Source organism: Sceloporus undulatus, chromosome 1, assembly GCF_019175285.1.
Source record: "Sceloporus undulatus isolate JIND9_A2432 ecotype Alabama chromosome 1, SceUnd_v1.1, whole genome shotgun sequence".
Taxonomy (NCBI): Eukaryota; Metazoa; Chordata; class Lepidosauria; order Squamata; family Phrynosomatidae; genus Sceloporus; species Sceloporus undulatus.
Window position 1 is genome coordinate 38,512,401 of NC_056522.1, and position 26,754 is coordinate 38,539,154.

The 26,754-nt window shown below is 42.5% G+C and overlaps 1 protein-coding gene across 1 annotated transcript in view; it reads right to left on the reverse strand.

Annotated features, from left to right (window-relative positions):
- Positions 1-26,754, reverse strand: part of USH2A (usherin) — a 665,459-nt gene that overhangs the window by 501,579 nt on the left and 137,126 nt on the right. The window contains 4 exon segments of the mRNA XM_042475774.1: positions 242-514; positions 1,691-2,185; positions 5,475-5,633; positions 23,892-24,055. Of these exon segments, the coding sequence (XP_042331708.1) occupies positions 242-514; positions 1,691-2,185; positions 5,475-5,633; positions 23,892-24,055 (1,091 nt within the window).

Here is a 26,754-nt window from a genome sequence, read left to right on the forward strand (position 1 = left end):
GTAGCCCACTGACAGTCTGCAAGGCTACTCCAGCTTTAACTAAAGTCCTGTGGCAGGTTTTCCATGAGAACTTCAAATAAGTTGTGCATTATAAGGAGAGCAGAAAATCACTCATAGTTAAACATTTAAAGTAAAGTCCAAAATTTAAACCAAACAGAGAAGTAATAAAAAAGAGCCCTGTTGTGAAAGACATTTTTAAAATAAATCTGAACTTTGAAAATTAATTTTTAAAAGCAGTTACCTGCCTCTGCTGTCCTTTCTGATGTCCAGTTTGAAAATGTACTTCCAGCCATATTGACTGATAAAATGCGGAACTCATATTCTGTGAATGGCTCCAAATCAGTGATGTTGATGCTAGTTAGTGGGGGTGTCAAGGCATTTTCATTGGGTGATTCCAGCAATGGCTGGGGACTGAACCATCCACTAGTTTGGAAAACACGATTCTCTGGTGAAATATGATTTTCATCTGATTGTAGAGCTCTTCTCATGTACAGTTCATACCTAATAATTACACCTAGAAATAACAGTAGCTGGTTTATCAAATGAAAATTTTAATCCAAAAGTATCCAAAATTTTCTCGTACAGCACTATTCAGTATAAAACTACTACTATTCAGGTGCTACTTTGAGTATGACTATGATAGTAATTAGTATATTTCTGAATTAGTAAATTAAGACACTACTACCATAATCTTTACATACTACTACTATTGGAACTATATCCATTAAAATGCCACAAAAGAAATATTATAACCACTAAAACAATAAGATATTACACAATCTATTTCACAAAATTTCAGCTGAGCATGTAAAAATAGTTCCCTTTCTCTGACCATGTACACATGAAGATACATAAACTACAATGCACTGGTCACTACTTTTAATTTATGCATACAAAGATTTGTGATTTCCCTCTGCTTCCCTCCAAGGAAGTACTATATAAATTACTTGTACTGAAGAACAGAAATTTGGTGCTGAACCCTAGACAGAAGAGGGACAGCTTGATGCATATATGGGACCCAGAAACAGGGTACAGTGATGCCACCATAGGAGTGAACAAGGCCAAGGCATAAAAAGAAAGAAGGAAATAATTTCCTTTGAATCCTATGTTGATCATCCCCTCTTATATTTGCAGTTGTGCCCATCAGAGGTGGCCACTGGCTCATTTATTTAGTCTAGTGACTATGGGGCTGTCTGCATGGGCCAAAAAGCCCATGCTCCCCTTGGTCTCATGTCATTCTGTTTAGATAAGGCAGACCATTAGCCCCAGGTTGGGATCAGGCCTGGATCCAGCAGTCGGAACATGAATCTGGTAGATCCAGCCTGATTCTGGGGCAAAGGTGCCTTCTCACTAATGGCAATGGAGGAGTAAAATAAGAGGGATGTGGTGAATGGTGGGTCCATGGTATGGGAATCAATCCAGAGACCAGGGCCATGATAGCACAGGCCCTTGCTCAGGGATGATTGGTTTTCCAGAAGCTATTCCAGGTTTTATGGGGGCTGTCCAAGGTGCTGAACTGGATACTTCCCACAAGATGTAGAGATGTAGCACAAGATTCAGGAAAGGTTTGCCATGTTCATGGCAGACTGATTTTGTGCAGCAACAATAAAAACAACAAAGAGGTCCATACAATTGTCACAAAACTTTCTATGGGCAAAATATTGCTTAAAGCCAACATATATAATCCTACCATTTGCTTTCCTGGGAGGGGCCCATTCAACAACAAATTCTGTAGAGCTGATGGGGTGTATGACTGGAGGTTCCTGCTCCTCAGGAGGGGCCTGTGCAGTAACTACTGCTACCTGCTGGCTCAACAAACAGCCTCCACTGGTACATGCTTGAACAGAAAAACTATATTTTGTAAATGGAACCAAATTCCATATAGTTGCAGAAGTTTCTAAGCCTTCATACTGTCCACAAGGTTTAAGGTCAAGTGAAGAAATGCATGTCAAAACATATTTCTCTATAGGACCAGAGTCATTTGACAGAGCTGTCCAGTGCAATGAAACAGAATGTGGCCCAACAGGAACAACTGGGTTCAAATGCAAGTTTCCTGCAGGTATTCCAGGCTGTGTCCTGTATGTCAAGGCTGCACTTTTAGTAGATCCATGGACATTGCTCGTCTCAAGGTGATATGAATAAAAGGTGTATGGAAGCAAATTGGTATCAGTAAAGATCTGGGTGCCTGAAATAGATAGAATTATTATTTATTATTGAATATGCTTCCCCCCCCCCCCTTAGCCACCTTCTAGGGTACAGTCCTGATAAAGTGCTTCACAAAAGTAAAAATGTAAAATGTACTTAAACAAACTTGCAACATAACAAGCTTAATAAATGGAATAGCAAATATTATAGCTAAAATGTCAATTAAAAAAAATAATAGGAGATTAAATAAGGACCCATTCTAGAAAATGAGATATAAAAATCTGACTGTTTGCAATACTGACATTGTATATCTCTCAATGGGGACTGAGTACCAGAACTTGTGGACTATCACTTGAAGAAGAGGTTTATACATTAACAATGTATGTTATAATTAGACTAGAGATGTGTAAATTGTGTGTGTGTGTGACTTCATGTCTCCTGTTAACTTATGGTGACCCCATGAATTTCATAGGAATTTCTTATGCAACAAATATTCAAGGGGTGGTTTTGCCAATTTGTTCCTCTGAAATACAGTCTATGGCACAAAATTCAGACAGGTTTGCCACTGTCTTCCTTTGAAGTCTGTGGCAGGTAGCAGGAGGAGAATATAAGCCTTTGGTTATCACCTTTTGTAGCCTTTTGGCATAGGGTAGAGCTCTGAAACCTCCTCTTGTAGAGTTCTGAGGCCCAGGGGGTAGGGGAAGGAGGTTAACCTTGAGGACAACCTGGGATCTGGGTTCTCATCTGTAGAGCCAAGGGACTTGGGACGGACACCCCTGGGTTACTTTTCAGTTATAGGCTCCCGGGGAACAACTCAAGTATCTGGATTGCCCTTAGGGCTGAAGTGTTTCACCCAAGGGAAGGCATATTTTTTATGCTTGAAAATACACACATTTATTTGTATCATCTAGCAACTGGTACTGACAGGGATAATACTTCTAAACACTGGAGGTAACATAAACACATCATGACTAATAGCCATGTATATTTAGACTTATCCCTTATAAATTTTCCAAAGTTCCTTTTAAAAGAACTTTCCAGATTTCCTTTCCACTATTGAAATTGGTGGCCTTAACTATAGCATGTGATAGTGGGCTCGCTATAAATCAACAGTTGACACACTCAAGGTCCACTGGGTGAAGTAGTACAGTATATCCTCTCATCTCTCCTGACTCCTCCACCATTCAGCTTTAGTGAACAATCCAGATTCTAAACACTGGAGACAGGAATAGTGAATTTGATTCCCCCCCCTCCTCTACTCTGTGAACCAACTGTATTCTGGTAACTTTACAGAATATGTTCATTTCCTTAGTAATGTCTTCTTTAATTTAATATCAATCTTAGTGTACATTTATAGTCAATTTTGTATGATTAAATATATTAAATTGCTTTGCCTTTTAGAAATGCATTCTCTCTTTTGAATTAATGAAGAAAGAGTGTGGTTAAAAGTCCATCTACTGCATATTATTTCTTTCCTTCTAAAAGAACAAAGGTATTTTTGCCCTAATGTTGCAAAACCATCAGACAAATAATCAGGACAAGTTGGGGCACTGTTGTTAATATTCCTTGAAAAGTTCAATGCTTCTATATTTGTAATTTCAAACTCTTGGTACAAAAGACCTATATGCACATGGTTGCATTTAGGTAGTGTCCCTTGTGTGCTACATACATGCTGAGAATAAGTCATAAACATAAGAATCTGGCAGCACTAACAAATTGTTCTAAGTGTTCAAATGCCAGATAGTAGATTATTTTCACATCATTAATTATCATGATTGTCAGAAAATGTCAGAATGGCAATATTTTTGTTTAAGAACAGTTGTGGCTTTAGCAAATAATGATTTATTGAAGAGGCCTATATCAGTCGATGATTAGGCAGCCAGTAGTCAGATAAAGTTTAAGAATAGCTGCTCATTTATGGTAATACAATCTTGAAATGACATCAGCACGCTAATCTGGAAGAATTACTTCATCCAGTTTTATTAACTTTGTGAGATTTTGTAGGGGAGTTTTTTTTTAACCTTTCCATTATACAAATCGGCATTGCTATATATTCTTGTTAAGATATGAAAGCTGAAATCCAGAAGTCATCCTGGACTAGCATCTCATTTAAAAAAAAGAAACCAGCAGAGAAGTTTTAGGGACTTAAAAGACAAAAGTGCAAACATGTCAGGATGTGAAATGAAGCATGTTTGCTCCATAACTGGAATTACTGTCATCAGTATGATATTAATAACCACCTCTATTTTTGTTTGTCATCACAGTTATGTGAGGATGTGCTAGTAGTAGACAGTTGTCAGTATTCGGGATTGATATGAATGAAATTTAGTAAAACATTTACTGATATAGAGATTGTAGATAGGTAGTTCACAGGTCCTGATAGTCAATGTTAACACTTCTAGAAAAGGAGGTAGTCTCCCTGAAAAGAGGCATGCATTTGGGGAATATTCATTGACCCACACCACAGCTACCATTGGAAATTTCTGGGGCATGCAACGCTTCCTGGTTCTCCAGCTACAGGCAGTGTTGAAAAGGGAGACCTTGCCAACAGTCATCCTCCTCATTTCATAATCATGACTTTCAGTGACTTCCATGAGGTATCATTGGGGACTTGAACCTGGGTCTCCCAAGCCCTAGGACAGCACTCTATAAGCACACTGACTTTTGGACAAAGGGTTTTTAAAAAAATGTTAGATAGGTAGAACTATAGTTCTAAAGCCTCAAAGTAATCCACATTCTATCCATAACCCCAAACCTAATGACCTTTTCACCCATGATGATGCAATTCAGACACTTTCGGTTATATTGAGGAATAGCAAAGGTACCTTTAACTCATTCATCCACCTGTAGGAAGAGAAACAAAGACTATGGCTGCATCTGCACAGCAGAAGTTATGCAGTTTGACACCACTTTAACAGCTGTGGCTCAGTCCTATGGAATGCTGCGGCGTGCAGTTTTCTGTAATATTTAACCTTCTCTGTCAGAGAGCTCTGATGCCAAAACAAACTAAAAATCCCAAGATTCCATGCATAATATACAGTCACCAATTTGTTTGTTTGTTTGTTTGTTTGTTTGTTTGTTTCCAGGATTTATATCCCGCCTTTCTCCACAATGCGATTCATTCAGTGGCTCATTCAACTTCTTGTTACTCTTGAGCTTCTTAAATCACAGTTGTGTGTGAACTATGGGCCAAGATATTATGGACACGGGACATCTGAATCATAGCTATGTTATTCCAGTTATGAATAAAAACAGATTTTTAAAAAAGACAAAAAACAAAAATAGTCCATATGTGAAAGAGGGCGAGGAAAGGTTTCATAAGCACTTACGGTAAGGGTAGCTGTCCTCAGTTGTATAGATTTGACTCTCATTTCTGTAGAGATTATAAGCAAGTTGGTTTGAATTTGGAGAATCAGGTGGATTCCAGAAAAGTCTGATAGCAGAAGAATTTAGAGCCTGTTCTCCTGGTGGAGGTTGCTGGGAAGGAGCTGGATTACAATACAGAAATATTTATGCAAATGGGAAATCATTGTATCTTGATGAATAGAAATGCATATTTAAAGAAGAAACATCTTCTGAGGGAAAGTATTTTGTCAGGCAGTACATACATGGCTCATAAGGGCATGGTTAGCAAAAAAAACACACACAAAAAAACAACAACAAAGCAATTGCTTCTGACAATCTCTTCTCTCTATGGCTGCATCTACACCACAAAATGAATGCAATTTGCCACCACTTTTACTGCCATGGCTCAGTGCTATGGAATTCTGGGATTTGTAGTTTTGTGAAATAGTTAGCCTTCTTTGTCAGAGATCTCTGGTGCCACAACAAACTACAGATCGCAGGATTTCAGAGAATAGCACCATTTAACATGCAATTAAATCAGTGTCAAACTGCATTAATTCTGCAGTGTGACAGCAGAATACAAAACTTTAGACTAGCCACAAAAATTAATGTCCCTCAATGTACCAGAGGAAAAAAGTAACTGTAAAATATCTAAGCCATATCCACATGTTATTCACATGTCAATTATAATTTCCAGCAGAGTCCTGGTCTTACTTGTGGCATTGGATTCCTGCATCAGCCCTGCCCTCCTGCATTAAAACATTCAACATAGATGTCTGCCAAGGAATTTCTCCCTTACAAGCAGATTCTCCATGCAATTGGGAAATCATATTATGTGGGTATTTCAAGTGACCTGTTGTTCTTATGTGGTGTTCCTTTGTATAGGAACATGTACTGCACAGATATCAGAGGATGGGGATATAACACAAAGCACAGCCATTCCAGCTTTACCACAGGACTATCTTCAATGAGTGTAATGCATTAACAGGACTCTAAAACAAGATCATTCTTCCTAAAGATGGCTGTAACTGCAAATCTGTACAATCAACACATACAGATTAATGTGTAACACTCATTCCATTAGTACATCCATTCCCTCTTGGAGCCATGCCCAGTTGAGTGCCATCATGGCCGGGCCATTTGTTCATTTCTAGTCATGTCTCTATCACAGATATCGAAAAACCTGTTCAGTCCTTAGAAGCCTGGTATGAAAGCTATTTCTGAACTAGTGGTCTGAACAGTTATTTGAGAAAATATCACCTTGTAGATACTTGGAGAGATGATACTTTAACATTTATTTATTAACTAGCTGTACCTGGCCACGCGTTGCTGTGGCTCAGTCTCCTTAAATGGAAAAAGAAAAAAAAGAGAAAGTGCACGTTTCTGAAATATTTAATTTCACAATGCTTGTGGGTATGCAATATTTTTTGTTTTTCCATTGTCTGTGTAAATATAGAGATTGTCTGGTTTGCTGAGTCTAGAACATGCAACATATAATTGTCCATGTAAGAAGCAATCCGTTTCTAGATTAGCTCTTGCCACTGGCTCTTGTCCTCTAAGGCCTGTTTGCCCCAAAGTGACCCTCAGGGACCAGCAAACTCTAGAGGACAGCGACTAGTGGCTCACAGTGACCAGCGGCACACAGTGACTTGTATCGGAAACATTGAAATGGAATCGTAAAATATTATAAGTTGTTATTTTATCATTTTTGCTGCTTTTGATTTTAGATTGTATGCCATAGGCAGGATTTATCTGTATCTTGGTTGATGACTATGTAAAGCACTGTGTAAACTTACGGCACTATATAAATAAACAACAACAACAATAATAATTTAGTATAGTGTGTGTGCGTTGCTGTTATGTCCAACAGATTGCACTGTTTTGTTTTGTTTTTTAAAAAACCACATATTTTTTTGCCGGTCACAAGTGTGACATATATAGAATAGTAGGTATATAAAAACATAGTAGGTATATAAAAAGATGTGTGTATTGGAATGGAACGTTGTGTCAAAATTTCAAAGCTATTGGTGAAGAACTTTCGGAGATTTAAGATTTTGAACAAACCAACATTTATATTTTTATTTATATAGATTAGAACTTGATGTGATTTTTCCATTACTGTGGCATAGTTGTTTGAGTATTGGACTATCACTCTGGAAACCAAAGTACAATTCCTAGCTTAGTCATGAAACCCACTGAGTGACCTTGGGCCAGTCACATGCCAATCTTGCCAACAATTTTGCCAAGAAACCCCCATGATAGGTTTGCCTTAGGGCTGCCGTAAGTCAGAAATGACTTGAAGGCACACAACAACAAATACAGCCACCTGACTTAACAGGCCAGCCCAGTTGCAGGAAAGGCCAAGCCGTCAGCCTGCGGGGCCTCTCCAGCCCGGCTGGGGCCTCAAAGAGGTCCCAGGATCCACTGGGAGTGGCTCCTTGGCCTGGATTGGTGGTCCGGGCCTGCAGGGGTGGAACTTCAAGCAGTTGCTGGGGACTACAAATGGAAGCTGCCTTTGCCACCAGAAGTCGGGCTACGTTGGGGCAGGATGGCCTCCCTAATTGTTTGGGAGGCTGAGTAGGGGTGGGACTTCCACCTGGTGCCGGGCTGTCGTCATTCACTCCTTCCTCTAGTTGGTTATGGGCTTCTTGGGGTGTTGTCACAACCTTTGGGGCAGTAGCATGGACTGTGGATCTGGAGGGTATGTTTTCCCATGCTGCAATGTACAGGATTGGGAGTCCCAAGGGGAACCCGAGGGTTCTGGGTGTGGTGAGGGGCTGCCATTGCGAGGGCAATTCCAGAACAGTGTGCCCCGGTGACAAAGGGGCAAAGATGCGAATATGCGATCAGTTGGTTGCTCCTTCTGTCATCTCGATGCCCAACCGTGACCGGTTCATTGATCAACAGACGGGTTGGTCGATGACAGATCCATGCCCATGCATTCAGGCCAGCCTTACCGGTCAGCTATATTCAATAAAGTTGTGGCCTTTCCTGCCAACTGGGTGTCTTGGTGTTATTTCATGCTCGCCATCTCCTGCACACTAAACATGTGTGGTAAATATGTGTAGTATATTTTACTACACATATTTGTGCCTTAACAACTGGTGATATTCTCTACAGACATCATTGGTAAACTGGAAGTCTGTATTCTTGATCTGTAGCAAGGGAAACTAAGTTATAGTAAGAGATCCCTAATGTATATTTCATAACTGGAATAAAGAGCAGAGTGTCTTCTCTTGTTTTTTATCCACAGATTTCATTTTTAATGGAATATTCTTATGCCAGAATTTACATCTAAAGATTCCAAGATTTCTTATCTTTTTTCAAAACATTTAAACATTAGTATGTTTGTGAAGTGTGTATGTGTGTTTTAAAATACTTTAAAGATTTAATGTGTTGGTTGTATAAGACTTCCATTTAATGTAATAGAAGAATTTCCCAGTTTATTTGCACAATAAGAAAACTGACTTACTCCACACCATTATAGTGTATTATTTAACTAATTAATTTAAGAGAAGATTATGACATTATTACTTTTGTGGTGGAAGGGAAGTTTTGTTCCATTTTAAGACTTCAACTGTAGTCATTCTCTGAAATTATTATTTTATTGAGTTGTATGATGAAGAAACTGGGTGAGGTGTGTGTACATATATTGATCTTGATTTTAAGGTGTGAAATTACACACATTACATCCCTTCACAGCCTTAAAAGCCACACAGCAGAGACCTTCACAAGCTTAAACGCAAGCTGTTTTCCTTTTTAGAAGCCAGGTTTTTTTTCCCTAAGAGAAACAAAACAGGTCCAAAGGGGGAAAATGTTTTATCGACCCCTTTGAAACTACACAATTATCACAATAAAGTTTTAAGACTGTGAGAACATATTAACCCTTCAACATCCTCAAAGAAGGAACCTCAGAGTAATGAGAAAACACTGTGGTAACCTGCTCAAAGATAGGTCTTCCTTTCATAGCAGCATAACAGACTATAGACTAGGGTAGAGTAAGGCCAGCCACAGACATCTGCAAAAGTCAGCCTTTTCATAGTATGCAATTATAGCACTATGTTGTTGTTGCTAACTGTCCTTGAGTCAGCCTCAACTCATGGCAACCTTGTGGATCAGACCTTTCCAAGACCTCCTTTCCTCCATTACTCTGCCTACATCTTGTAAATGCAGGGCTATGATCTCCTTGATTGAATCTATCCATCTTTCTACTACCTTCTATCTTTCCTTGCATATTGTATTTTCCAATGATTCATGCTTTCCCATGATGTCAAAATGAGACAGTCTGTTTGATCATCTTGGCTTCCAGGGAGATTTCAGGCTTGATCTGGACCCATTTATTTTTCTTTTTGGCTGTCCACAGCATCCTCAGCACTCTTCCCCAAAACCACATCTCAGATTAGTTGATTTTCTTTAAATCTGCTTTTTTCACTGTCCAGCTTTCACATCCGTACATGGTGATGGGGAATACAGTGGCTTTTTACCTCACTTAAACTACCACCAAAACATCCAATGAAATCTCATGATTTACAGTTGAAGGAGTATTCCCCATCCCAGAATCCTCAGGAGAAAGCTGTATTGATTCTCCCAAAGTACAAATCCCAGGATTCCATAGGATGCTGCCATAGGAGTGTGGTGTCAATGAGCCCTTCAAGTCAATCTGTGTCACTGCATTTAGTATACCTTTAAGAAAAAAGAAATCTTCCTCCCTTGATAAGCTGGCTATTTGTTTTCTCGTGAGCCACATGCCTTGAAAAGGTAGAACTATACACATATGGTTTCTCAAAATTCTGTAGTTTTCCATTTATCAGCAGAGAAAATGAGAGGGGGGGGGGAATCACCATATTGGCTTACAGATTGTAAACCACTTAGAGAGTGCTAACTGCACTATTAAGCAGTATAGAACCATCTCTACGCCAATGACACCTAGTTGTATCTTTCTACCCCCAATCTTTCTCCAAGGCTTGAACAGCAAGTTTCGTCTTGTCTCACAGCTGTCTCGCAGTGGATGCGCCATCGGCGTTGGAAGCTCAACATGTCCAAGATGGAGCTTCTTGTCTTTCCCCCCAAGTCCACCCTTCAACACTCCTTTTCTGTCTCTGTGGACAACATTTCTATTCAATCAGTCCAGCAAGCCCACAGTCTTGGTTTTATCTTTGATTCTTTTCTGTCATGTATCCCTCAGATCCAGACCACAGCCAAGGCTTGTAGATTCCTTCTGTACAATATTGCCAAAATCCAACCATTTCTCTCTGACTCTACTGCCATGATCCTGGTCCATGCCTTAGTGATCTCACGACTTGATTACTGTAACATCCTCCTGCCTGGGCTTCCTCGTTCTCACCTCCGTCCTTTAATTTCTGTCCAGCATTCAGCTGTGCGCATTATCACATCCGCCCACCGCTCTGACCACATCTCTCCTTTGCTGGCATCCCTTCACTGGCTCCCCCTCCCTTTCCGTATTCAGTATAAGCTCCTGCTGTCCACGTTTAAAGCCCTCCATGGGCTGGCCTCTCCTTACTTATCAGACCTTGGCGGGTTACAAACCGCCATATAGTACGCGACGAGTGCGTACTAGGGTTAGGAAGGGGCGGTGCTTCCGCACCCCCCTAACCCTAGTACACACTCCGCGTGCACAAAATGGCAGTGGCTGTTCCACACGGCCGCCGCCATCTTGACGTAGCAGACGCGCTGCATCCACATGTTGTGCCCCGGAAATGACGGCGCGAGCGCGCGACTAGTGCCTCGCGGCGTCTCTTCCCGGGCCTGAGTAGGAGCGCGATTTCCACGCTCCTTCTCTGCAGCGTCCGGGAGCCGCACAGTTTAAAGGGTGTGGCTCCTGGATGCTGCAAGCGGAGGTGGAGCCAGACCGCCACTTTTCGGCGGTCTGTAACCCACCCTTGTTTCTCCTCACCTTCCCACTCGGGCCCTCCGCTCATAGTCAAGGTCGGCTGTCCCAGCCCAGGATTTTCTCTGCCCCATCTCGGATTCGCCCCTTTTCACTTGCTGCCCCTCACTCCTGGAACCTTCTTCCCCCACAAGCAAGGTCCATCACTTCATTAACCGGCTTCAAAACGGAGTTGAAGACCATCCTGTTCAGAGAAGCATTCCCAGGCATTGTGTGACTATCATTTGCTATATGATGTTTTTTTGTTCCCTGTTTTATTGAACCATTTCCTGTAGTGCTATGTATTTTATATGTATTATCCTATTATCTCTTAGATTGTACGCTATAGGCAGGCTTTCTCTTATATATTTATTGTTTTATGTACAGTGCTGTGCAAATCTACAGAGCAATAATAATAATAATAATAATAAATAAATAATAATAATAATAATAATAATAACCACAGGCCAAGCCCATGGCGTTCTGCCCTGGGTCTGCCCTGGCTCAGTCCCCAGGCTGGCCTGAAAATGGGTGGGCATTCATACCCCTGCCTACTGCTGCAGCATAGATCTGTTGCTGCCACTCATCTCTTACCTGCTGCTACCATCACTTCTTCTCAGAAGGCCCGCACCATCACTGCAAGGGCAGAAAAAAAGGGCACTTGGCTACACCCATGTGGCTAGGCACCACCTTTCAACATCAGAGGGCAAAGCAGGGGCCTTCTGAGAAGATGCAAAGGTGATGGCAGATAAAGGGCATGTAGGGCCATGTGGTGTGTACACTTACACTGCAGACTTTTCATTAAACTCCATGGCAAACAGCAGGTCTTTTTGATGCACACTAAAGCCCCTTTGGCTCAGAATTGGCCAGGAACTGCCAGACTGGGAAATGAGTGGCCAATCTCAGCCCAGGGCTATTGACCTGCATTGTCTGTATAGGATGATGCTGCCAGGAAGGACACAGGCCTTACGTCCTGTGAGTTCTGGCCCACATTGTAATTTGGGGGCATTCTGGGAATGTTGTGTGATGGTGGCCATATTGAGTTCTGGCCCACATTGTAATTTGGGGGCATTCTGGGAATGTTGTGTGATGGTGGCCATAAACAAAGGAGGAAGAAGTTATAAAGAGAAAATTGTTCAGGTGTCTTCTTTTTCTGTAGGGAATGAGAAGAAATAACCCCTCTCAGATATTTTTGTAGGAATTACATCTCTGTTTTCAAATTAAGAGAGTAACTGCAACACTGCCTGTTCAACATCTCTGACATGCCAGAAGATAAGTGCATGGCTTGGATACCTATTGACTGCAAATGCACGCCATGCAACAGTACATACATGCTGTTTGTGAAACTACTTAAAATGAATACTATTTCACAATATGTATTCATTTTATATTTGACATCTAACAGTATGTTGCTTTCTCAGGAGATGTACTTCCATTGATGCATTTTGATGCCTGCATATCTTTATCTAACTAAATAATATACTAAGATATTTATACTGATGAGGAAATTAGAGTTATTATATCATCTCTTCTTCAAAGAGACAGCTCTACATTTGTACATGTCCAATACAGATAATATTTTAATGATTTTGCTGCTATTATATGAGATTTTAATCTCACATTTTCAGCTTTGAAAGGGAAGATAACAAATATAACTATGGAGTGGAAAACCTGCAAGAAAGGGAAATTATATAATAAATCCAGCCAGACTTTACAGTGATAGTCATGTAAATACGTGCATCAAGATCTGTTAGGCTTTTAGCATGTTTCATAATCTCTGATGCACATGTGATAGTGATCATGCACATTCAGAAACTGATGTTACCTTTTACAAGGATGAAAAATGCTGGGATAAAATATATTAGGAGATATAGATACTCAAATGTGTTGAACTATAGTCCAAACTCAGATTTATTTTTTTAATAAATATCCCTAAGGATAATTGAATAAATTTATTTCAGCCAACAGGCCATTAAACAACTAAGGATAATGCCAGGTAATTAGTGACAATCATACTGGCAATCACAATAGTATTTTTTTTACTACTGAAAATATTAGAAGAAAAGGATTGTTGTGTTACAACTGCTAAAGACTACTTACAACTGCAGATGTTCAAGTCTGATGTACAATAGAAACGGAAATTAATGAATCAAATTGTTTTAAAGAGTTATGAGCTCAACTCTGTAATTTTGTAGCCCTGCCTTCTTGAACATGGGAACAAGAGAGGTTCTAGGGCCATCCCCTTTTCCATTGCTTCCCTCAATCAGAAAACAATGGGCCCAAACAGAAAGGCCAAAATAAAACTGCTTCAGGTCACTTTGGAGGTTGATGTTTAAATGACACACACATCTTAAGAGGCCAGAAGCTGTGTCAAAGATATGCTGCAGTTCTTAGGACTAGAGCGTGGCTTTGGTATGGCTTCTGACCTCTTAGGATGCATGCATCATTTAAACAGCATACTTCCAAAGTGACCCAAAACAGCTTTATTTTGGCCTGTCTGTTCAGGTCCAATATGTCTGAAAAGAGAAGTTTTTGTTCATGTGGAGGTTTCCACATGACCAAGAGCTTTATTTCCCACAGTTCTTTTTTGTTAACTGCCATCAAGTCAATTTCGACTTATGGTGATCCTATGAATGAGAGATATTCAAGTCACCCTATCATCAATAGCCCTGCTGTGGTCTTGCAAACCCAGGGCCATGGCTTTCTTGATTATGCTCTTTTTCTACTGTCTTCTACCTTACCAAGCATTATTGTCATCCTAGTGAGTCACATTATGATATGGCCAAAGTATGGCAGTGTCACTTTCAGATGAGTTCATTTTATTCCTATCAGATTTCTTCATTTTCCAGTTTTCACAACTGTACATAGAAATAGGAAATATGAAGGCATGGACAATCCTAACTTTCAATTATATATCTTTACACTTGTCTAGTTCTTTCATAGCTGTCCTTCACAGTCCTTGTCTTCTTTTGATTTCTTGACTACAGTTTCTATTTTGATTAATGACTGTGTCAAGGTATGGAAAATCTTTCACTATTTCAGTGTCTCTCACCCTCAGAGACTTCAGCATCTCCTTTGAAGTTATGTAAATCATCTGTGGTCATTTCTGGATGTTCAACTGTAAACCTGGCTTTGCCCTTTCTTCCTTGACGTTCTTCAGCAATCATTCCAAGTCCTTGATAAATTTTGCTACCAGTGTGACACCATCTGCATATGATGTTTCTTCTTCCTCTGGTTCTCATACCTCCTTCTCAGAGTCTAATTCTCCTTTACATATGATATGTTCAGCATACCAGTTAAACAGATAAGGTAATAAAATGTAGCCTTGTCTGACTTTCTTGCTAATTGTAAACAATTCCATTTCCCCCATATTCTGTCTTTTGCCTTTTTTTAAAAATTATCAAAAATGTAAAGATATAGTAAAACTTACAGAAACGGGGGGAAAAGAAAAGAAAAATAGAGAACTATAAAAACCAGATAGAAAAAGTGATAAAATTGGGGGGGGGGGGGGGGAGCAAAGACCAAAACAAAACAAAACAAAATAAATGAAGATTTTCACACCGAGCTTACCATGGGTTAAGAACCAGTAAGGCACTGGTAAAATGTCCCTGAAGCATAAGGGTGTGAAAGCAATTTGTGCTTCTGAAATGTCAGTGAAGTATCCCCTCGCCTCTACCATCCTTGAATTGTTCACGGAGCAGCCATTTCCTTTAAACCCTAAGTTCTCGTTAATAGGAAATGGCTGCTCCGCGAACAATTCAAGGACGGTAGAGGCAAGAGGACGCTTCACTGACTTTCAGAAGCGTGACCGTCTTTCACACCCTCACACGTCAGGGACATTTTACTGGCACTTTACCAGTGCTTAACCCACAGACTGTGTCAACTGAAATTTCTCTTCAGATGTGTCCTTTTTCATGTGACCAAAACTATGACACAGAGAGGAGGACTAGTCACTCCTCTGCTCTCATGTTCAAAAAATATTGACAAGTAATGCCTGAATAGAGCTCACATTTTATTCAGTGAATATTGTATAGAACAACCAATACTGTAAACATAATTACATACTCTGCATTGTCGTCTTTTTATGTGTCTACTCAAAAGTGCAACTCACTGCAACTTTAAGGGGCAATCTACCAGGAAGTTTTCCTGCACAAGGTCTTTTGAAATTAATGGGATCTATGCCCACTTCACTATTTTTGACAATGGGTTTCCTGATGTACTATTCTTCTTCGTGGTCTCTGCGAATCACACAAATGGGTTATTCTGCGCTTGCGCAGTAAAGCTCGGAAACTTCTAGAATCTCAGGGCAGAATGCAATGTATCTTTCTGCAACTTTTTGGCGGTAACCCTGCCCATCCGGTATATAAGGCCCCTGGTGGTCTGCTCCTCTCCAGTTCCTTCATTCCGCCGCGCTAAGCAGTTCAAGGAACTTCGCTCTGTTAGCTTCTTCGTTAGAATCTCTGACCAATCCTTCGGACTGAATCCATTGGCTATCGAACTCAGACTGGACTGTTGACCACTCTTAGATCTTCCATTCGGACATTGTTTACGGACTCTCCCTTCTTGGATTTGACTCGGACCGGTAACGACTATTCTTCGTTCCCCATTCCCATGGCCTCCTTCAAGCGGTGCGCCGAGTGCGGGGTTAAAATTCCCATCTCCGACGGGCATGACAAGTGTGTCCTCTGCCTTGGCGAGGGACATATTCCTGGGGCTTGCAGGCATTGCAAAGCCATGACTCCCAGGCTCTGAAGAACCGGGACCAAAAGCTTAAGGCTTCCCTTTATGACAAGGTTTCTCAGCCAGCGGCTCCCTCAGCAGAGGAGCCTGCTCAGCCAACTACTTCTGCGACTACAGCAGACAAACCGGATAAGTCCTCTAAGAGGAAACATGCGGACAAGCAGAAGTCCTCTAAATCTTCCAACGACAGCCAGGACCCTAGACAGGCCAGATCCGCCTCTCCACCACCTAAGACAAGGCATAGAGGACCTCCAAGCACGATCTCGGTGCCCCCTCCTGAGTCAAGGCCTGTCACTACCTCGATCCCGGAGCTAGTCTCGGGTTCGGCTCTGCCACCGCTGGAGCCAAGGATCCTCATCTCCTCTCACCTCTCCATCTCGGATAAGGACTTGGAGATAGCGAATCTTGGTGAGTCCTCTGAGTCCGAAGGGGAAATCCCGGACTCTGATGCCCCTCTATCTCCTCAGAGACCAAGGCGTGCTTCCCAATCTCCATCCCGCTCCAGACGAGACCAGATTTCCCCCCCAGCAACAAGATAGGGCTGCCTTGGGAACAGAAGCGGACAAGGCCCTGGATAGGGACCGCCGGGACCGATCCCCTCTGGACAGAGACCGGCCCGACCGGGCACTTTTCAACTCCTACCCGGACTTGCTATATGATCACCACACGGGCCAGTACCTTCTGCCAGTGGATGCTGATCATCTACGTCGCAATCTCCCTGGCCCGACCAGAGTGAGGCTCCACTCTCTGCCACGCCGGTCTGCCCCCTCAAGGACCGACGAGTTGCTCAGGTGCTGCTCTCCTAGCAGGGTCCCTTCTCCTCTAAGCTGCAGGGGCACCAGTTCCCCATCCGGCTCACGTTCCCGCTCGCTTCCACCATCGCTCCCAGTGGATCCCGACCAGCCTCTTGCCTTTGGTGAGTGGGATGCCCTGTCTCCAACAGACGACATACGCTCCTTCTCAGACAGAGTCATCTGGATGGCTGATGCACTCAAGCTTGAAGTGGCCCACTCCGAGGATGACGTGCTCGATCTGGTAGAGTGGCGAATCCATGGCTGTGCTCCAGCTCCTCCGTCTTTGGCATTTCTTCCCTCCTTGGAGAAGATAGCTAAAAGGTCCTGCGATACTCCTGCCACCATCGCCTCGACCTCTAGAAAGATAGAAAACCTCTATAGAGTCACTCCGTCCAGCCCGACTTGGCTATTCAACCACCCCAAGCCGAACTTGGCCATCGTGGAGGGCTCGCAGACCTCCTTTGTCCATCCTCTTCCCCAATGGATAAACAGAGTAGGAAGATTGATGGCTTGGCAAAAAAGTTTTATGCCTCAGCAGCATTGGACATTAAGATTGCCAATTACGCGGCATGTATGGGAGCTTATGTACAGCTGCTTATGGAAAAGATAGACCCGGTCATCAGTGAGCTCCCAGATGACAAGAAGAGGGTTATGACTGCCCTCCAGAATGAGGTTCATCTCGTGGGCAGCCAACAGATAATCTCGGCATGACACTCCATGGATTGCGCCTCTAAAATCCTCTCCAGTTCAGTAGCTCTTCACCGTTACTCCTGGCTGTGTTCATCCGATCTGACCCGCCAGGCGAGATCCGCAATAAAGGACATGCTGTTTGACAATTCCGGCTTGTTCAATACAGAGACTGACGAGAGGTTAAGCTTCAGATACAGAATGAAGACAGCTGCCAGAAAGCATGGCATGTCAGCCTCCACCTCTAGACCGCCTCGACAGAAATACAGTGGCCAGAGCACTTGGTTCCATCATGACCAGCAGCGTTTCCAACAATTGGACCGTCAGTTCCAGTCTCAGGACAGATCCCTCCAAACCAGAACGTCTCGATCTCTTTCTTCTCACCAGGAGCGACGGCAGCCATCCCAGGCCCACTATCAGCAAGGCTACAAGAAGAAGGATACTAGAGGCAAGAAGAGGTTCTGAGGCCTTTCCGCGCACTTCGTCACCTCCCCTCTGGACACCTTACGGCCCTTCGTTAACACCTGGGCCTCCATTACTTCAGACTCTTGGGTTCTCAACATCGTTCGAAGGGGTTATGCCCTTGAGTTTTCAGAGCTCCCAACCACCGGAGCCTTTATTTCCACCATCCCCTCGGACACCCTTCTTGACAAAGTGCGCTCCCTTTTGGACAAAGGCGCTATTGAGCCCGTCCACCCTTCTCGGGATCGATACTGCTTTTTCTCTAGATACTTTATTGTCCCTAAAAGACCGGATAGACTTAGACCTATCCTGGACTTGCGTACCTTGAACTCCTTTATACAGTACAGACGTTTCAGGATGGTAACGCTTGCTTCTATTCTGCCACTCTTGCAGAAGGACGCCTCGTTTACCACGCTGGACCTGAAGGACGCATACTTCCATATCAGCATACGGGAGCAACATCGCAGGTTCCTTGCCTTCACCATTGGGCCCGACATTTTCCAGTACAGAGTCCTTCCGTTTGGCCTGTCGTCGGCCCCGAGGGTTTAAACAAAGTGTATGGCACCCGTCGTCGCCTACCTCCGCCAGAAGGGGATCACAGTCTTCCCATACTTGGACGACTGGCTCTTCACCGCCCCATCACAGGAGGCCCTTCAGCGACAAATGCAGTTCGCCCAAAGCCTGCTCGCATCTTTGGGACTTCGTGTCAACCTAGAAAAGTCGAGTCTGATTCCCTCCAGGCAGGTCGATTTCATTGGGACAGTCTTGGATTCGGAGTCAGCCAGAGCTTATCTTCCACAGGCAAGATTCCTATCCATCTGCTCTGCAGTGCAAGCCTGCCTCAGTCGAAGGCACCTGCCAGCTCGGGTCGTCCAGGTTGCAATGGGACACCTGGCTTCGATGACTTTCGTGACCCTTTGGGCAAGACTATGCCTGAGACCTCTACCGTCTTGGTTTCTTTCTGTCTTCCATCCCGTGCGAGACCATCCGGACAAGATACTCACCATCCCGAGGAAAGTCCAGAAATCATTATGTTGGTGGCTCCAGCCCGACAACGTCTGCTCCGGCATGTCCTTCGTTCCACCTCAACCGGAGGTCACACTAGACGCCTCTCTACAAGGATGGGGCGCCCACGCGTTAGGCTATGCCATCAAAGACAAGTGGACACAGGCAGAATCCGAATTGCACATCAACGTGCTCGAGATGCTGGCGGTAGAGAAAGCCCTCAGAGCCTTCCAAACTCTTCTCTGCCACAAGGCCATGCTCCTCTTGACGGACAACACCACAATGATGTATTACGTCAACAAGCAAGGAGGTACCAGATCGAGGACTCTGCTAGATATCACCTTCCGTGTGTGGGAATGGTGCATAGAACACAGCATCCTGCTTCAATGCACCCATCTTCCAGGGGATGAGAACGACCTGGCCGACCAGCTCAGCAGGTCCCCAACAACATGCCACGAGTGGAGGCTACACCCAGATGTGGTCACCCTCCTCTTCCAACGTTGGAGTACACCAGTAGTAGACTTGTTCGCCTCCCCCAAGAATGCTCACGTTTCGAGGTTCTGCTCTTGAGTTCGAGGAGCCGGCTCTCTAGGAGATGCTTTTCAGTTCCAGTGGACAAGAGGTCTGGCCTACATGTTTTCCCCCTTTCCACTGATCACCAGGGTGCTGGAAAAAATAATGATGGACCAGACGGATGCGATCATGGTCACCCCATGGTGACCCAGACAGCCTTGGTTTGCTCCCCTTCTGCAGTGTGCCCAGGAGGACTATCTCCGGCTCGAGTTCCAGTCCGATCTCTTGTCCCTGCACAACGGGCAGATTCTCCATCCCGATATGCAATCTCTGCCATTGGTGGCATGGCAGATCCGACATTGACGTCCCTACCACCTGATGTCCAGGAAGTCCTGTGAGCAGCGCAGAAACCTTCTACCCAAAGGTCTTACCGCTACAAGTGGGACAAATTTGTTACCTTCCTCAATGACAGGGACATTCTGCCATCTCAGGTATCCATCCGGACAATCCTGGAGTTCCTGATGTCCTTTGCTGATACAGGTCTCTCATTGAGCTCCATAAAGTGTTATTTGGCAGCTATCTCATCTCACTATATCTTTGACAGCAAGCCATCTTTGTTTAAAGATCCACTTGTAAAGAGGTTTCTCAAGGGGTTTAATAATTTGCACCTTCCCTGCTCCATACCGGCCCCAGCATGGAGCTTAGACCTGGTTTTATCTCGGCTTGCACTCAAGCCCTTTGAACCCATGGCAACGGTGGACTTGAGGCTTGTGACTTGGAAGACAGCCTTCCTGGTGGCTATTACATCTGCTCGCTGGGCTGGAGAACTTTGCGCCCTGCGGGCAGACCAACCATACCTTCGGTTTCATAAGGACAAGGTGGTTCTCAGAACAGACATCTCCTTCCTACCGAAGGTAGTGTCGGCCTTTCATATGAACCAGGACATTGTTTTGCCTACGCTTGCCCCGAACCTGACTTCTGAGGAGGAGCGTCGGATTCGTGCACTGGATGTTAGGAGGTCATTAGCCTTCTACCAGGACAGAACCTCGGGCTCGAGGTCCACCAATAGACTTTTTGTTTGTTACTCAGAGGCCAAAAGAGGTCTGCCAGTCTCTCCTCAGAGGTTTTCTAAATGGATAATGAATGTCATTCACTTATGCTATGAACTCTTGGGAAGACCCTGTCCCGAACAGGTTCAGGCTCATACAACTAGGGCGGTAGCGGCATCCTCTGCCTTCTTGATGGGGGTCCCTCTAGACGAGATTTGTAGGGCTGCTGTTTGGTCCCAACCCTTGACATTTGTTAGGCACTACAGGCTGGATGCCAAGGCTAGATGGGATGCAGCCTTTGGAAGGGCAGTGTTACTCTCTGGTTTACACTAAAGGTGTTCTTATATTGCACTGAATTCTTCAAGCACTTGCTTGTGTTTTTTCATTGTTGCTTTTTCTCATATGTCAATAAATTAGATTTGCTTAAGACACTCCCTCCTCCATTGACTTAAGCTTGCTAGTCTAACCCATTTGTGTGATTCTCAGAGACCACGAAGACGAAGGACAGGTTGCTCACCTGTAACTGTGTTTCTTCGAGTGGTCATCTGCGAATTCACACAAACCCACCCATCCATCCCCTCAGTGTCTCGCTCATTAACAACGCTTGCTGCCACGCTGCTTGCGGCTCATTCGGAACTGGAGAGGAGCAGACCACCAGGGGCCTTATATACCAGATGGGCGGGGTTACCGCCAAAAAGTTGCAGAAAGATACATTGCATTCTGCCCAGAGATTCTAGAAGTTTCCGAGCTTTACTGCACAGGCGCAGAATAACCCATTTGTGTAAATTCGCAGATGACCACTCGAAGAAATACAGTTACAGGTGAGCAACCTGTCCTTACCGTATATACTCAACTATAAGTCGAAAAATGTATGCCCCAAAATGAACTCAAAAATCCTGGGTAGACTTATGGAAGGGTCAATGAGTTAATGCTAATAAATTTTGTGAAAGAAGAAGTGCCCACCTTTCTCTGTAGCCTTGTAACAGCTCCCTGTTTGAAGCCCTGATGCCAGCCTCCATTTGTTTTGGAGACTAGGCTGCAGGCAAGCTCCCAGCTCCTCCATCCCCATTGGCCAGGCAGGGAGGAGGAAGAGGAGCTTTCCATTCAGCCATGCCGGGAGGACTACAGAGAGAGCTGTGGAGGAGGAAGGCAGAGACTGAGGCAGTGCCTGGTAGGAGTCGGACTCTCTCTGGAGGGAGAAGGCAAGAAGGAAGGGTTTCCCCAGGGTTTGGCAAGGTTTCTTCAGGGAAGGGTTGCCATTGCATCTTCTGAGGGTGAGAGAGAAGGACTTTCCCTAGGGCTTTGAAAAGAGAGGGGTTGCCATTGCCACCCCTGAGTCTGAGAGAGTGTGATTTAGCCCAGTGGGGTATGTTTATGTCCAAGCAATAGATCAAACCCTGGTCCTTCTCTACCACTGCCTCCTAATGTCCCATAATTCTATTATTATTATTATTATTATTATTATTAACTGAGAGAGTCTGCTTCCTCAGATGCATTTGGTCTCAGAGGTTCTCCAAAATCTTCATGTCCCTTAATTCTATTATTATTATTATTATTATTATTATTATTATTATTATTAACTGAAAGAGTCTGCTTCCTCAGATGCATTTAGTCTCAGAGGTGCAACAAGATCTCTATGATATAAAGATTTATATTAATGTTTTTAATATATATATATATATATATATATTTGCTTTTAGTTGGTTGTGTCCTCCATTTTTTTAATGTCCTACATTTTGGGCTAAATTTTGTCCTACAATTTGCCCTACATTTTATCCTTGATTTTGTCCTACATTTTTCTACGTTTTGTCCCGGTTTGGTGGTAGTGAATTATGGCAACCCTACGCGCAGCCAGACCTAACAAGCTGCTGCTGACTTGCTGAGGAAAGGAACACACAGAAAGTATGCCCTGGCTTGTACCCCGTTTTGCCTGGAAGTCCTGGGGGTGAGAAGGAGAGAGAGAGAAAGGTTTGTCCTCCATTTCTGCTAGCTATGAGCCTTGGAGTCCTGGGAGTGAAAGCAGAGAGAGAAAGGCCTGTCCTCTATTTCTTCAAGCCCTGAACCTTGGAGTCCTGGGGGTGACAAGGAGAGAGACAGTGGAGTCTGCCCTCCTTTTCGCAAGCCATGAGCCTTGGAGATGCTTCTGGTAAGGGGAAGAGTGTGTGTGTGTGCGCGCATGCGCACGCTGAGGTTTGTTTCCCCTTTTCCATGCTGAGACTGATGCTTGGGAGAGGTCCAGAGAGGGACATATAGGGAGGGAAGTGGTGCTTTGTCTCCCCCCCCCTTTAGATCTTTTGTAACATCCTCCAGTGTTTGCCCCTCGACTTATCCATGGGTCATATCAAAATTCATGATTTTGAATCCAAAAACTGCCCTCGACTTATACATGAGGCCGACTTATACATGAGTATATATGGTAGTCCAACCACTGTATTTATTTATCCTCACCTTGAATGCCAGTACAAAGTGATTTTTTAAAAAATGTTTAGCTTTAAAATATGGCCATCCCACAACTTTTGTGAGTCTCACATGGAAATAATTTAAGTATAGCCAGCAAAACTGCCTCTGCGTTAAGAATTTAAGGAATACTTGCAAATTTTATTGTCCTTGGGGAGAAATGTGTCCTGATTCATCTTCTTTTTCCCCAGTTAACTCATACAAAAAACAATTCACATTCAGGCAAATTTGAACTAAAAATGTATATCCTTGCACAAGAAACATTGGCTTTTGTGCAAGAAATGTGCAGAAAGCAAAAATACATTTCCCACAAGCAAAAGTTGCACAAATAATGCAAAAGAAAATCAATCAAGCATATGTAAAATGTCTTGTAATTTCAACTACTGGGGAGAAAACATCTGAAATTCTTTGTTTTTACATGCAATAAATAAATAAATTACATTTTACCTCCCTATTATATTTACATGAAGAAATTAGAATTTAGCAAGCAAATGTTCCTCGTCAAACTTCAGTATCTCAGTAGGACTGAAGGAAGAATCTATTTTCCAGCACTATGAATTATTTGTGGAATACTGTGGAGCACTGACATTATTTGCTCCCTTTCGGTGACAGAACAATCTATGTTGCCTTTAATACAAGGGATCATGTGGTGATTTTAAACACCAAAGCATAATATATTAATAAAGGGGGAAGTTGGTTTATGAGTAACATCTGCTTTGAGCATTACAGTTATATTGTTTAACAATCACTAAACCAGTAAGAACCATTAATTTGAAAGATATGTTCTTAGGACTGACAGCCACTTACTTTTACTGCATCCAAACAGATTGTGGACATCCAAATTACTAGCATCAAGAACACAGTTGTCGCATTTTGAGCCTGTTGCAAATTGTTTACACATACATTGTCCAGTCATGGGATGACAAGTTCCATTAATTGCTCCTGCAGGATGACAATTACAATGCTGACATCTATAAACAAGAACAAAGAGAGAAAGTAATGAAAGCACATTAGCACTTCAGCTAGACATATCAGAGGCTTTGTTTAGTGGCTTCTTTTGACTCAAATAATTAAGTATCACCACTGAAAAACCTTGTAACCTAGGCTGTATTTTTAAAAAGTAAGTAGTGCTATCTCTTTAAATTGAAAAAAAAAAGGCATTCCACAATTTGCAAAATGGTGTTTCTTCTTCTTCCGATTTAGATCAATGGTGATGTCTTTTGCTTGCAGTGAGAAGGTCAACACATCTTTGACAGAACAGATGCTTTTGTTTGAAAAAACTTTTAGGTTCAGTGACTGGCATGTCTAAAAATGGTTGTCAAAGACTTCTGTCCAAAACTCTGGAGAACAGCCAACATCATTATAATACTGACTTATTTATTTATATATTAGCTGCATTAAGTCCTGCCTTTTCTCCAATGAACTCAAGGCAGTGCTGCTGGCTCTCCTTCTCCTCCTCTTTATTCTCATAACAACCCTGCATTGTAGGTAAAACAGAGAAAGAAAAATTAACTCTGGTCACCCACATAATTTTATGATTTGCTGTGCTCTAGAATCTGGATCTCCCAAATTACACATCAACCGTCTTAACCACCAATGACTGAACAAAATGAGCCAAAGCATAGTATAATAATAATAATAATAATAATTTGTTTTATTTATATACCGCTATTCCAAAGATCATAGCGGTGAACAGCAAGTAAGCTAATTAGCAAGTAAGCTAATTTGCCCCCAACAGTCTGGGTACTCATTTTAGCGACCTCGGAAGGATGCAAGCCTGAGTCGAGCTTGGGCCCTTTTGCTGGTCTTGAACTCGCAACCTTGTGGTCTTGAGTAAATGGCTGCAGTACAGGCATTTAACCACTGCGCCACCAGTATAAGACATTTTCCCTTCTTCCTACAGCTATTCACCAGTCACATCCTTCAGTGTACTATATTCCAAGAACATCCAACTGCAGGACACTCTGTAGTAGTAGCAACTCAGCACCACATTCTTTGTTACTCTTCCAGCACAAGCTTCAATTGTGATCCACTATGATCTGAACTGTATGCCTTGCTCTTGGAGAGCTGGTAGGTCCAGAGAGCTGACAAAAAGAATTGAAGTGCATATGGCTATTCCTGTGATCTGTGAATTTTCTGAAGGCTGCAATCCTATGCTCACTAACTGGGAAGAAACTCCATTAAGCACAATCAGTTTTCTTTCTGAACTGCGGAGATGTAAAAATCTTTAAAACATAACTTCTCCAATTTTCACCTTGAAACCTATTCTGACTAGTGTTTGTATTGCATTGCAAGACTGCTTTCCCCGACATAAAAAGTATGTGCATTTTTGTACCTTTAACCAACTATATACTTTAATTGGACATGAACACATTTGTTTCTTTGTGACTAAAACATTTGTGTGCATTTTACAAATATATACACTTATATACATACTTCTCCTGTTTTCCAAAACATAATTCAGGCATCTCATGGGCATTAAATAAATAAGGTTTCTTAAAATGCATTTACAAAAAAGTTCACATATCTGACAATTGCAACTGTCTGTTTTTAAAGAGGGTTTTTTTTTTTAAAAAAGAAACTCTTACTGTGTGATCTCCTGAGTTCAACACCCTTTAAAAGACTGATAAAAGCTAAGGCAGCAAAATAAGCTGCAAATTTGTTTTATGGAATAATATCCCCTTGGGAATAAATAAAACATTCTCTCATGAAAACTACAATACTGTCTTTTTCCCTCTTCTCTTTTATAATCAAGAGCAAAGGGTACTTTTGCCTGCAAACTGCATTTAGTTCTTTTATCTTTACTAAGTGCAACAAAATCCCCCTTCAAATAGAGGCTCTATTTAGACCATTTAAACTGTACAAAATAGTTTCATTCCTAAAACATACATAGAAATTGAGAGTGCTATCTTCCGCATGCTTAGCACTACAATATTTAGTGTTTTATAATTTTCTTAAGTATTATTATTTATTTCTTACTCTTTGTCAATGATATAATATATCTCAGACAGTATACATAGATTTAAAAATGCTTTTTAAAATTACTTTTATTTACTTTATTATGATCCAGTAATAAAAAGTCTTCTGAGACTTGTTCTTTCCATTATTCATGCATCACAGTCAAACTCAGTTTATACTGGATAAATGATAACAACATCTCATCAATGCAATATGTTTAAAATACAGTTGCCTCTCCATTTGCACAGACTTCATATCAGTGACCCTTGCTTACTCGCAGAGGGGATTAAAATGGGGCACGTGCCCCCATTCAAGCCTATGGGGCTTGAATATGTGTGAAATTCCATTTTTGCAGGGGGGTCTGGAATGGATCCCCCACGAAAATGGAGGACTGACTGTAGTACTGTTACAAAAATATTTACAAACAACCTATAAGGTAGATCAGTTATCATATTCTTAGGGGCTGAGGCTGCTACCACACTGCAGAACTAATGCAATTCGACAACGCTTTAATTGTCAGGGCTCCATCCTGTGGAATCTTAGGATTTGTAGTTTGTTGTGACACCAGAGTGCTCTCACAGAGAAGGCTAAATAAGCTGTTGAAACAGCTTCACTGGCTGCCAGTTTGTTTCCGAGCACAATTCAAGGTGCTGGTTATTACCTACAAAGCTCTTCATGGCTCAGTTCCACACTATTTGGCAGACTGTTTCTC